At 42.5% G+C, this 13,893-nt stretch overlaps 1 protein-coding gene across 5 annotated transcripts in view; it reads left to right on the top strand.

Moving 5' to 3' along the window:
* RABGAP1L (RAB GTPase activating protein 1 like) overlaps nt 1–13,893 on the top strand; it is an 803,019-nt gene that overhangs the window by 87,963 nt on the left and 701,163 nt on the right. For all 5 annotated transcript variants that reach the window (XM_062192989.1, XM_062192987.1, XM_062192988.1 and 2 more), the window contains exons 4-5: nt 7,049–7,259; nt 10,986–11,160. In XM_062192989.1, the coding sequence (XP_062048973.1) occupies nt 7,049–7,259; nt 10,986–11,160 (386 nt within the window). The remainder of the gene's footprint in view (nt 1–7,048; nt 7,260–10,985; nt 11,161–13,893) is intronic.

Below are 13,893 nucleotides of genomic sequence, written 5' to 3'. Positions count from 1 at the left end.
GGCCATTTGGGGAATGAACTGGCAGAGGGACAATTTCTGTCTCTGTCTCTTTGCACCTCTGCCTTTCAAGTGGATAAGTAAATCTTGGAAAAAAGAGAAAACCCTGAGGATTCATCTTTTGACTATTTAATTTAAAGTTTTAAAAAAATATGGTTTGGAGGGTACCAGCATTGTGGTATAGCAGGCTGAGACTCCACCTGCAATGCCAGCACCCTGCTGCTCCACTTCTGATCCAGCTGCCTGCTAATGCATCTGTGAAAGCAGCAGAAGGTGGCCCAAGTCTTTGGGCTCCTGCACCCACGTGGGAGACCTGGAGGAAGCTCTTGGCTTCAGTCTAGCTCAGCCCTGGCTTTCACAGCCATTTCAGGAGTTAACCAGTAGATGGAAGACTTCTCTGTTTCTCTTCCTCTCTCTCTGTAACTCTGCCTTTCAAATAAACAAATCTTTAAAAAAGAGATTTATATATATATTTATTTGAAAGTCAGAGCTAAACAGAGAGGAGAGGCAGAGAGAGAGAGTGAAGTCTTTCGTTCAATGGTTTATTCCCCAGTTGGCTGCAACCGCCGGAGCAGCGCCGATCCAAAGCCGGGAGCCAGGAGCTTCTTCCAGGTCTCCCTCATGGGTGCATGGGCCCAAGCACTTGGGCCATTCTCTTCTGCTATCCCAGGCCATAACAGAGAGCTGAATCAGAAGTGGAGCAGCCGGGTCTCGAACCAGTGCCCATGTGGGTTGTCGGCGCTTCAGGCCAGGTTGTTAACCTGCTGTGCTGGCCTCTATACATAAGTCTTTAAAACAAAACAAAACAAACAAAAAAATCAAATCCCATCATTTATATATATATAATATATATTAGTTATATAATATATATAATATATATATATTTGGGCCCATGCTATAGCACAGCAGGTTAAGCTGCTGTCTGCAGTACCAGCACCTGCCTACTCCACTTCTGATCCGGCTCTCTACTAATGTGTTTTGGAAAAGCACTGGAAGATGGCCCAAGAACTTGGACCTCTGTTACCCATGTGGGAGACCCTGATGAAGCTCCTGGCTTCTGCCTGGCCATTGAGGCCATTTGGGGAATGAGCCAGAGGACAGAATATTTCTCTATTCCTCTGCCTCTCCCTCTCTGTAACTCTTCCTTTCAAGTAAATAAATCTTTTAAAAATACATATATATTTGCATATAAATGTACCTCCCCCCCCCCCGTTTTCTCTGTTTCATTTCCCCCCTCTTTTCCTGCCTTTTTTTTTTTTTTTTTTTAAAGATTTATTTATTTATTTGAAGTCTGAGTTAGAAGGAGAGGCAGAGCGAGAGAGAGAGAGAGAGGTCTTCCATCCACTGGTACACTTCCCAGTTGACCACAGTGGCTGGAACTGTGCCAATCTGAAGCCAGGAGATTCTTCCGGGTCTCCCACGTGGGTGCAGGGGCCCAAGGACTTGGGCCGTCTTCTGCTTTCCCAGGCCATAACAGAGAGACGGATCGGAAGTGGAGCAGCCGGGACTCGAACTGGCGCCCATATGGAATGTTGGCACTGCAAGTGGCGGCTTTACCAGCTAAGCCACAGCGCTGGCCCCCTGCCTTCTTTTGCATTGAGTATTTTTTTTTCTTAATTTTTGAGCATTTTTTTTTAAAGATATATTTAGTAACTTGAGAGGCAGATGTACAGAGAGACAGAGAGACAGAGTGGTCTTCCATCTGCTGCTTCACTCTGCAAATGGCCACAGCTGCTGGAACTTAGCTGATCTGAAACCAGGAGTCAGCAGCTTCTTCCGGGTCTCCTACGCTGGTGCAGGGGCCCAAGCACTTGGGCCATCTTCCGTTGCTTTCCCAGGCCATCAACAGGGAGCTAGATTGGAAGCGGACCAGCTGGGACTCAGCTTGCCCTATGGGATGCTGGCACTGCAGGCAGGTGCTTAATCTATACCACGGCGCTGGCCTCTTTATTGAGTATTTTTTAATGTTCCATTTTAACTTTGCAGGTGGCATCTTAGCTATATAATCAAAAAATATGTATTATTTATTTGGAAAGCAGAGAGAATTGAGGTTTAGGGGTAGAGATTGATTGATTCCTAGCCAATGCTTCATTCCCCAAATGTATGCAACAACTGGGATGGCCTGGGCTCATATATAGGGTTCTGAGAACTCAATCTGGATCTCCCACATAGGGTGCAAGGATCCGAGTACTTGAGATGCCATCCATGGTGAGCGTTACCAGGAAGCTGGAATCAGAGCAGAGCTGAAAATTGAACCCAGGCACTCCAGTATGGGATACGTGTGTCCCAAGCTGTGTCTTAACTGCTCTGCCAAACTCCTGGCACAGCTATGAAATTTTGTGTTATGATTTTAGTGATTACTCTGAGGTTTATAGCTTGAGGTTTTAATATATATATATATATATATACATATATATATTGATTTTAATAATAAAGCATTTCATGTACACTGTAAATTCTTTCATCTCTTCCCTTGCAGACTTTGTGCTTTTATTACCATTCATTTTGCTTATATACATGTGTTACAGACTCTGCAAAGTAGAGTTATTTTAGGGCTTAACCTACTCCATTATATATATTTTTATAATTTAAAATTATTTTATTCAGAGACAGATGAGGGGAACTGAGAGAGAGAGAGCGAGCGAGCGCGTTGTGCATTTCATTCACTGATTCACTCCCTAGATACCCCTAGTAGGGTTGGAGTCAGGAACTGGCATAGCAATCCATGTCTTCTATGGAGGTGGCAGGAAACTGGTCTCTTGAGCCATTGCCACAGCCTCCCAGGGTCTGCATTGAATCTAGGCACTCCAGTGTGGGACAGGGGCATCTTAATAGGCTAAATGCCTCCTCCTATTGTATTTGGAAAAAATTTACAGAGCATGGAAAAAAGTCTTTTTCCTCATATTTATAACTGGATGCTCTTTAGTTCCCTCTAGTGTTATTTTCCTTTAGCCTAAGAAACTTTTAACATTCTCCTGCAATTTAGAATCTACTATTACATCAATTGAGGGAATATTTGACTACATTTCTAGCCTGTTTTTTGGTTCTTTGTTTTTCTTCAAATTCTGATCACATTTAAATAATTTTATTTACTTTACTTCTTTGAAAGGAGGAGAGGGCAGGTGAGTGTGAGAGAATGTGTCCCTATCTGTTCGTTCACTCCTCAAATGTTGGTATCATCCCAGGCTGGGCCAGGCTGGTACCAGGTGCTGAAAACTCGACCCAGGTCTCCAGTGTGAATGACAGGGACCCAATTACTCGAGCCATGACCTCTGATCCCAGAATGTACATGAGCAGGAATGTTGACTTCCGGAGCTGTGCTTGAACCCACGCACTCTGATGTGGGATGCAGGAGTTGCAAGTGATGTCTTAACAATTAGGCTGGGCACCTGCAGGCTTGTTCATGTGTAATAACTTTTTTTTTTTTGACAGGCAGAGTGGACAGTGAGAGAGAGAGAGAGACAGAAAGGTCTTCCTTTTTGCCGTTGGTTCACCCTCCAATGGCCGCCGCAGCCGGTGTACCGCGCTGATCCGATGGCAGGAGCCAGGTGCTTCTGCTGGTCTCCCATGCGGGTGCAGGGCCCAAGCACTTGGGCCATCCTCCACTGCCTTCCCCGGGCCATAGCAGAGAGCTGGCCTGGAAGAGGGGCAACCGGGATAGAATCCGGCGCCCCAACCGGGACTAGAACCCGGTGTGCCGGTGCCGCAAGGCGGAGGACTAGCCTGTTAAGCCATGGCGCCGGCCTTGTAATAACTTTTTAAAAAGCTGGACTGCCAACTTTATCATCTGTCATTTTGGGATCCATTTCTGTACTATTTTGTTTATTGGGTCCATAGAGTTACTAATCTTGGGTTATACAAATTGGTAAAATATTTAAGTCTTCAGCCCCCCTCCCCCCTTTCTTTTTTAGGACTTCAGTTACATATGTCAGACCATTTGAACTACTTCATCTACCATGCTTATCAATCACTGAAGCATGGCTTTACCACTGGACTTGCAATTAATTGTTACTGCATTACAGTGCTTGTTGCATATGTAAATGATACATGCAAATAACAATATACAACAAGCAGTAAAAACCTGTTAATATTCAGCCTTAAAATGTATTTGTCATTTAAAATTTATCACCTTTGAAATATAGTATATTGAGCAAATACAAAAGGAAGGAAGCTGTGTTTCAGTGACTGAAGAACATGGTGGAGAAATAGTTAATTTTGAATGGCTTTAGTATCAATGGAAAAAAGTTCATAGTGAGGATGCATATTTTAGACTAGTATTTATGAACTAGAGTAGGGAGGTTTTTAATGACTTTGGTGAATTATTTATTAAAATCCTTTTCTTTTTCTTTCTTCTTTTTTTTTTTTTTTATTTGACAGGTAGAGTTATAGACAGTGAGAGAGAGACAGAGAGAAAGGTATTCCTTCCATTGGTTCACTCCCCAAATGGCCGCTACAGCTGGCACTGTGCCAATCCGAAGCCAGGAGCCAGGTGCTTCTTTCTGGTCTCCCATGCGGGTGCAGGTGCCCAAGCACTTGGGCCATCCTCCACCACCCTCCCGGGCCACAGCAGAGAGCTGGCCTGGAAGAGGGGCAGCCGGGACTAGAACCTGGCCCCCATATGGGATGCCAGTGCCGCAGGCGGAGGATTAATCAAGTGAGCCACAGTGCTGGCCCCGAATTATTTATTAAAATCCTTTAAGAGGAATCTGATATTGAGAATTTGAACATGATGCAAGGACCTAGTTCAAGTGAGATGGGTTTGCTTAATTTTGGGCAGCATGGGTATGGGTAAAGAGAAGAGGGAAAGAGTTGGAGACGAGCTGAGTGTGTGCTTTAGTAGAGACAGAAAGGAGAATACTGTGCTACCTGACACTTGCAAGTAGATGCTTCCTAACTGCTCTGTGATGTGGTTAGAATTAAAGTGGACATTTTATTAAGAGATTCATCAAGGTTGGAGTGGAATTGATTGGAGCAATCATAGACTAATGTATCACAAATAACTGTTTTGAGGAAAAAAAATTCCATTAGAAAACTTACATAGTTCATAGAAGCCAGGAAGGGCAAAATAAAGGAACTTACGTTGTTATTGTTACGTGGTGTGACATTTTTAACATGTTTACTTTTCCTTGGACAATTAGGCTATTTAATAAATGTGGCTTTACAGAAGTTCCTGGGGGAAAAGGAATTAAAAGATAAGTTCATTTTATGAAAAAAAATTGAAATTCATGCAGTTTTCTCATGATACACATTTTTCATGAATTTTTGAAGACCCCTTGTTTGCATGGATTTCAGATTTTTTTTCACCAAAATAAACTTACCTTTATGAAATTTGAAAAATTTATTTTCATTTTATTTGGCAGACATAGAAAAAGATAGTTCATCCTTTGTTTCACACTCCAACTACCTGCAACATTTGTGATTGGACCAGGTCAAATCCTGGAGCCTGAACTCCATCCAGTCACCCACGTGGGTGGCAGGAGCCCAACTACTTGAGACATCTCTAGTTGTACGTTAGCAGGAGACTGGAATTGGAAGCAAAGCCAGCACTGAAACACAGGCACTCTGATACGGGGTGTGGGCATTGCAAGTGTGTCTTTATTTACGTATTTGAGAGGCAAAATTACAGACCAAGAGGGAGAGACAGGGAGAGTTCTTCCATCTGCTGGTTTACTTCTCAAATGGCTGCAATGGCCAGAGCTGGGCTGATCTGAAGCCAGGAGCTTCTTCCTGGTCTCCCACAGGGGTGTAGGGGCCCAAGAACTTGGGCCATCTTCCACAGCTTTCCCAGGCCGTTAGCAGTGAGCTGGATTGGAAGTGGAGCAGGTGGTACATGAATCTGTACATGAATCTGAATATGATATGGCGGCGCTGCAGGCAGAGGCGTGACATACTATGCCACAGAGCCGGCCTGGCAAGTGTGTCTTAACCACTGCACCAAGTGCCTGCCTAGTTAACTTATTTGCAATACAAATTTTCACTAAGTTCTTCAGGTGTTCTTACATGAAGAATCTTTAACACATTTTATGTTTAATATTCTTTTTTTTTTGGACAGGCAGAGTGGATAGGACTAGTTCCCGGTGTGCCGGCGCCGCAAGGTGGAGGATTAGCCTGCTAAGCCATGGCGCCGGCCTTAATATTCTTTTTAAAATATTTATTTGAGAGTTAAAGAATCCATTGTTTATAGGCTAATTCCTTTTTAGTATTTGTTGTTGTTGTTGTTCTAGTACTAGTGGTTGAACTCTGTAATTGGCATACCATTATTCTTGGGTGTTTAAATTTTAACTGAAAAGTGATCCCTGTTAAATTTAAGAGTGGAAAAAGAGAGGGAGGAGATGTACAATTTGGGACATGCTCAATCAGACTTGCCCCAAATGATGGAGTTAGAAATGTGCCAGGGGATTCCAATACAATCCCATCAAGGTGGCATGTACCAATTCATACTACTTTTAATATAGGTTTCTTGTTATTGTTCTGTATCATTTAAACTGAACATTTTTGAGGCAGGTGTTGAAGCTGTGGCTTGTAATACCCACATCTCATTTTCAGACTGCCTGGTTGGAGTCGCTGTTGTAGTCCTGATTCTAACTTACTGCTAAGGTACACCCTGGGAGGCAGCAAATGATGTCTCAGATATTTGGGTCTCTGCCACACAAGTGGGCAACACACTTGAGTTCTGGGCCTCTGGCTTTGGCCTAGCCCAGCTCTCGCTATGTTTGGGAGTGAACCAACCGATAGGAGATCTCTCTATCTCTCTGTCTCACTGACATTCTGCCATTTAAATAAATAATTAAAAAATTAAAAACTTCACTTTTTTAAAAGTAGAGCTTAGTTTGTTTCCTCTGAAGAAGTTATAGCCAAGAAAATTATTTTTCGAGATTTGTAGGTACAAAATGGCTAATTCTAGAACTCTGAGTTAGCATTTAGGATTAACAATAAAAGACATGATAGCAGAGACTTAAATTTTTTTTTGTAATGCTTTGCTTCTTTTTGGGCATTTGTAGAATTTTGCTTTGACTTTTTAGTGTTTATTGATGTTGTTGTTGTTCTGCAGAAATTTCTACACCCAGACCATCTTCTCCAAGTAGACTACCTGAAGAAGATAGTGTTTTATTTAACAAACTGACCTACTTAGGATGTATGAAAGTTTCTTCCCCACGAAATGAAGTGGAGGCTTTGCGGGCAATGGCCACCATGAAGTCTTCTAGCCAGTACCCTTTTCCTGTTACTCTGTATGTGCCAAATGTTCCCGAAGGTTCTGTGAGGTAAGTTCCGATTTCCTTTTTCTGTAGACATGTGCTGAGTCTTTAGAATGATGGTGAGGATTCCCTTTCAGAAGTCAGGTGAAGGCCGCACAGTGAATTCACTTAGACATTTAAAGTAAATGTTATGTTTAGGCTTAGACTGTGTGGTGTTTATTTGCAAGGAGCACTTACAGACTTAGAAGTAAAACTAAGAATAATGATAATTTGTATTTCTCCATTCTGAAGTAGTATTAAAAACCTCTCATCATATGATGTAACAGTGGCTCAGAAAACTAGAGTGAGCCTTAGCCTTTAAGCTATTTATGTATATTAGATGAGGAAGAAGCAAGCAGTTATGCCTAATTAGGTTAACATGTAGTGTCATCTGAACCATGAATTTCCTCAGATGTAAATGAGGTAACTTTTCCTGCACTCAGTCCTCTGGTGGCTTCCGATCACACTTTCCTTGCATTTGATCTCCTCAATCTGCCTGGCCTCTGATGACTTACTGCTCTGAGTTGATCTTCTGTCCTTCTTCCTCCCACCTTCCCCTGTCGTAGTTCCTCTGGGCTGCTGTTATAAACTGCCCTAGACCAGGTGGCTTAGAAACAACAGAAATGGGCCGGCGCCGTGGCTCAATAGGCTAATCCTCCTCCATGCGGTGCCAGCACACCGGGTTCTATCCCGGTTGGGGTGCTGGATTCTGTCCCAGTTGCCCCTTTTCCAGGTCAGCTCTCTGCTGTGGCCAGGGAGTGCAGTGGAGGATGGCCCAAGTGCTTGAGCCCTGCACCCGCATGGGAGACCAGGAGGAAGCACCTGGCTCCTGCCTTCGGATCAGTGTGGTATGCCAGCCACAGCGTGCTGGCCACGGTGGCCATTGGAGGGTGAACCAACGGCAAAGGAAGACCTTTCTCTCTGTCTCTCTCACTGTCCACTCTGCCTGTTGAAAAAAAGAAACAACAGAAATTAATTTTGCACAGTTCTAGAAGAGGGAAATTTCTAGATCCAAGCTTTAGCCTAACTTCAGGTTTCCAGTGAGGGCCTGCTTCCTGGCTCCTATGTCCTTACATGATGGAAGGTATCCTAGTTAGTAGAAGGGGATGAGAGAGTTCTCTGGGCTCCTTTTATGAGGGACTAATCCATTCATGAGGACTCTAATCTCACTCCACTCTTCTCCCTTTCCATCGTCAAAAGAAGATAAAGAATGAACATGGTGTGTGTGTGTGTGTGTGTGTGTGTGAGATTTGCAGGAATAGGAAGATAATTTGTTTTCCTGCATTTGTAGTGCCAGCAGCCTCACTCTCCCTCTCTTACAGCATCGCATCATCCTAGCCTCCTTGTTCTTTCTCAGACTTATCAGTCATGATCTTGGCTCAGGGCCTTTGCATATTTTCTTTATTCTACCTAAATACTCTACTTGGTCTTTCAATAGTTGTTTCTTTTCTAATTTAACTTTAAGACACATTTTGTTGAAGAAGCCTTCCATGATCACATCATCATATCTCTGTTTCCCTCTACAACATTTTCTTTCCTTTTTTCCTTTTCCTTTTCCTTTTCCTTCCTTCCTTCCTACCTTCCTCTCCCCCCTCCCTCCCTCTCTTTCTTTTAAAGATTTATTTATTTGAAAGATGGAGTTACAGAAAGGAAGTGGCAGAGGCAGAGAGGGAGAGGTCTTCCATCCATTGGTTCACTCCCTAAATGGCCACAGCAGCTGGAGCTGAGCCCAGAGCTTCTTTCAGACCTCCCACGTGGGGTGCAGGGGCCCAAGCACTTGGACCACCTTCCGCTGCTTCCCAGGTGCATCGCAGGGAGCTGGATTGAAAGTGGAGCAGCCCAGACTTGAACTGGCACCCATATAAGATTCTGGCACAGAAGGCAGCAGTTTAACCTGCTACTCAGCACCAGCCCCATATTTTTCTTAATAGAATTTTCCTTGGACTTAATATTATATTTATGTTTATATTATTTATGCATGGTCTGTCTTCCTCACTAGACAATAAGCTCCGTAAGAGCTGGTTCTTCGTACTTTTCTCTCCTCTAGCTTCAGTGCCTACAGGAGTATCTGGTCCATTGCAAGATTTTTGAAAATAAACAGATTAGTAGACCAGCTTCAGGATATGTTGAATTAGTCCTGAACTTGGAATTGTCTAAATGTTGGTTTAATCTCTCAACCTCCCCCAACATTTCTTTTTTTATCTGAAAAGCAGAATGACAGAGAGACAGACATGAAAGAGAAATATCTTCCATCCACTGACTTATTTCCTGAATGCCTGCAGCAGCCAGGGTTAGGCCAACCTGAAGCCAGGTGCCAGGAGCTCCACTGGGATCTCCCCAGATCGGGGCAGAGGCCCAAGTACTTGGACTATCATCCTCTAACCTCCCAGATATGTTAGCAGGAGGCTAACCAGAAGTGCAGTGTAGCTAGGACCTGATGCTCCAATATGGGGATGCGGGTGTCCCAGGCAGCAGCTTAACCCATTGTGCTACAATGCCCACCAGGTTTAAATTTTTTTTTTCACATTCCAATTTGCTGCATTCTCTCAGTAATAGAATGTGGGAAAACTTCAGCTACATCCTAAGTACCAAAATAATAGCACTGTAAATTTACAAGGTTTTGGTAAAAAATACTTTGAATTTTTAGAAAAGGGTTTTATAAATATATTGTTTATGTTATCTCCTAAAAATAAATCTTTTTGTTACTTGTTTTGCCAAACCCATCTTGATCAGAATTTCATGTTTTGACTTTCCTCTCTATTCCTGTTGGTTGCCCCTTACCAACCTCTACTCCTCTGTTTTTTACTTTGAATTCTTGAGGGGTTCTCAGATGTTTAGGTCGGGCCAGGACATGTGGTTTGTTATGGGAAATTCACAGAAATTATTGCTTCTAATTCATACAAACCCCTTTCTGACCTCATATTCTGATTTTGAGTCCATTGTTAGAATCATCCGACTTTTTGGATGATTAAAAGGGGTCTTAGTTGAACAAAGACGTGGGGCCTACCTAGGATTACAGGTGCTATTTTAAATAGAAATGGACTCTCCAGGAATGGTTTGTGCTGTTCTGTACCTACTTTTCTTGTGCCACAATAGACCAAGACTAGACTTGAGGGATGAGAGATACAAGTTTTACCAGTCCCTGTATACTTGGCTTTGGAGTGTGTCAATTAGATCATAGAAAATAAGGAAATGGGGGCTGGTGTTGTGGCTTAGGGGGTAAAGCCACCAACTGTGATGCTGAAATTCCATATGGGTACCGATTTGTGTCCTGGCTACTCTATTTCTGATCCAGCTCCCTGCTAATGGCCTGAGAAAAGCAACAGAAAATGGCTCAAGTGCTTGGGCTCCTGCCATCCACATGAGACCCAGATAAAACTCTTTGCTCCTGACTTGGGCTTGGCTCAGTCCTGGCTATTGCAGCCACTTGGGGAGTGAACCAGCAAATGAAAGACTTTTCTCTCTTTCTCCCTCTCTGATGTAACTCTTTGAAAGAAATAAATCTTAAAAAAAAAAAAAAAAAAAAGAGAGAATGCAAGAATGAAGAAATTGTCAAAAAAGGATGAAGATTTATGTGTGTATTTGTGTAAGATTTGCAGGAATATGAAGATAATTTCTTGTGTTAGTACTAGTTTACTTTTGCAGTTTCTAGATAGTTGTGTCTATCTGCTACATTATGTGTGTATTTGGCATAGTGAAACTGTGTGTCTTTATGCCTTGACATTTTTTCTCATTCTCATCACTGTTCTGCAGAATCATAGACCAGTCCAGCAATGTTGAGATAGCGTCTTTTCCGATCTATAAAGTGTTGTTCTGTGCACGTGGACATGATGGGACAGCAGAGAGTGACTGCTTTGCATTTACAGAGAGCTCCCATGGTGCAGAAGAATTTCAGATACATGTTTTCTCCTGTGAAATTAAAGAGGCAGTAAGTATAATATAGTGTAGCAATTGAGTTAGGGGAATCTTTCTGAACTCTACTCTCACTGTTATGTAAATGCCTGTCGTAAATTGGGAATATGTTTTAAAGGCATAATTAGTATTTGTAATAGCAGAAACTGAATATGGAAAACTAAGTCTGGTATTTTTGTTTCCTAAAATGATGTTGGAAATAGGGCACTCTCACAGCTTAGCACGTGTAATAGCAAAATACCACTTCCTGAGCTCCCCTCCTGCCTCAACATGGTAGTAATTGCTTCTGCTTAGAAAGGATGAATGTTTCTGAATCTTTTATTTTGCCCAAGTAGAGTGGTCTGTGTGATTTTTAAAAAGTGCTTATAACAGTACCTACTTCTCTGCTGGGTTTGATGGTTGCATATTGCTTTCATTTAGATATTGCACTAGGATTATTTCATAGGTTTCTCTGATTTTCATGTGATTGTCATGTGCATTCACTTAGAGCAGGGTGGGGGACGTGCAGCCCATGGGCTGTATACGGCCTGCAACATCATTTGGTCTGGCCCTGCCAAGGCAACTGCAGATGCGACTCAAAATTCAGTAAGTCTATAACAGGCTAATTTTTAAGTTGATAATTATGTATGGCCTGTGAATGATGTTATAAATATCCACATGGCCCTTGGCAGAAAAATGGTTCTCCACTCCTGAATTGCAGGCTGGATTTTGTTCTGGAGAACTGGACCAATTAAAAATACAAATGCTCACGCAGAGCAGGGTTATTTACTGATGGTAGCAGTTATTAACTAGTGGTTTATTATTATACTGGATAAATAGTTCAGAATAAAATGGCTCTTAAATAAGTAGAGAAGCCTTCTTTTTTTTTGTATCTATTGAATTCTCCCCAAAATAAAACTAAGGATTTTGGTACATGTAATCACTTCAAAGGCATTAATAAATGGATGTGGAAGGACAGTCTCCAGTGCATTTGCTTTTAGAAATACAAATTGTAAAGAGAATATACTGAAAGCACCAGTTATTCTAATCTCTGTTTACAGTGAAACATGAATAACCCAATGTGTTAACAGCAGTGTTGAAAGTTTATTTCTGTCCACAGAATGAAAATTCATAGAAACGTAGATTTTCTGAGTTCGATTCTGAGCATTCCAGATATTATTTCGAATACCTTGGTGATCACTTTTACACTAACATGGACATGTACAAACATACACAATTTGGATTGTAACCATAGAAGTTCTCTGCTAGAAAATACGCCTTTTGTAAACAGGTTCAAATTTTCTATTTCGTTTTCTAAGGCAGACTTTATTTCACCCAACACCTACATAGCTTTGCATATAGTGACCTCTTGCTAAAAATGTGAACAGGTACAAGTGTGCTGCTAGTGTGCCTGGCACATAGAACTCACGCATTGAATATGTTGAAATAATACGTGTGTGTTTGTGAATGAGGGGGGCTGTTTCTGATCCTTAGCAACTCCACTGCAGAGGTGGGGAAGCAGATGGTAGAGCCCTGGCATTTCGTGTTGGCAGCTGTCATTTAACCCCAGCGTGTGGTTTCTGGATCACTGGAGCAAGAGAGCCAGGAAATGAACTTGGAAGAACTGGAGAACCTGCTGCTGGGGAGATGAAAACACCCCTGTGAAAGGAAATTGAAAGGGACCTTCCTGCAAGCGTTCTTCTTAGTTGTGATGGTATGAAACTCTCTTGGATTACAGCATCCTCTTGTGTATGAGTGGAGGCAATGTTTGTTATTGTGAGAGCTTTTTTTTTTTTTTTTTTTTTTTTTTTTTTTTTTTTTTTGGACAGGCAGAGTGGACAGTGAGAGAGAGAGACAGAGAGAGAAAGGTCTTCCTTTGCCGTTGGTTCACCCTCCAATGGCCGCTGCGGCCGGCGCACCGCGCTGATCCAAAACCAGGAGCCAGGTGCTTCCTCCTGGTCTCCCATGGGGTGCAGGGCCCAAGCACTTGGGCCATCCTCCACTTCACTCCCGGGCCACAGCAGAGAGCTGGCCTGGAAGAGGGGCAACCGGGACAGAATCCGGTGCCCCGACTGGGACTAGAACCCAGTATGCCAGCACCGCAAGGTGGAGGATTAGCCTATTGAGCCGCGGCGCCGGCTGTGAGAGCTTTAACAGTAAGAAAAACTGTGGGAAATTCTTGACTTGATCATTTTGGTTAAAGTATAAATGACATGGATGACATGTTTAGGGAGCATATTGGTACAATGCAAGTTGGGAGAAAGTGGTTTTGATATATTACTTCATTTTTTTAGAGTTCATTTTTGAAAGTGTTACATTGTGAGGCGTTAGTGGTAAAAATACATTGTTTGGATGTGGGCATTTTTCCTAGCAGTAAACAAATCAGTTAAAACATCCGCATCCTGTTGCTTGAGTTCAGTTCTCAGCTATGGCTCCCAATTCCAGTTTCCTGTTAACATACATGCTGGGAGGCAGTGGTGTTGGCTCAAGTAGTTGAGTTCCTACCTCACGTGTGGGAGACCTGGATTAATTACCAGCTCCCGACTTCAGCCTGATTCAGCACTTGGCGTTGTGGGCATTTGAAGATTGAATCAGGAAATGGGGCGGGGCGGGGGGTCGTTTGCTTGTTTTCCCTGTTCCTCTCAAATTAAAAAAAAAATATGTGTTTAAAGGAAAAACACTGTAGTGATCATTAAGCCTATTATGAGGCATCCTTTTGTTTGTTTCTTTCTTTTTAAAGATTATTTATTTGAAGGGCAGAGAGAGAGAG

Source organism: Lepus europaeus, chromosome 5 (assembly GCF_033115175.1).
Source record: "Lepus europaeus isolate LE1 chromosome 5, mLepTim1.pri, whole genome shotgun sequence".
Taxonomy (NCBI): Eukaryota; Metazoa; Chordata; class Mammalia; order Lagomorpha; family Leporidae; genus Lepus; species Lepus europaeus.
The sequence above is the reverse complement of the archived record's forward strand: the minus strand, read 5'-3'. Positions and strand labels throughout refer to the sequence as shown.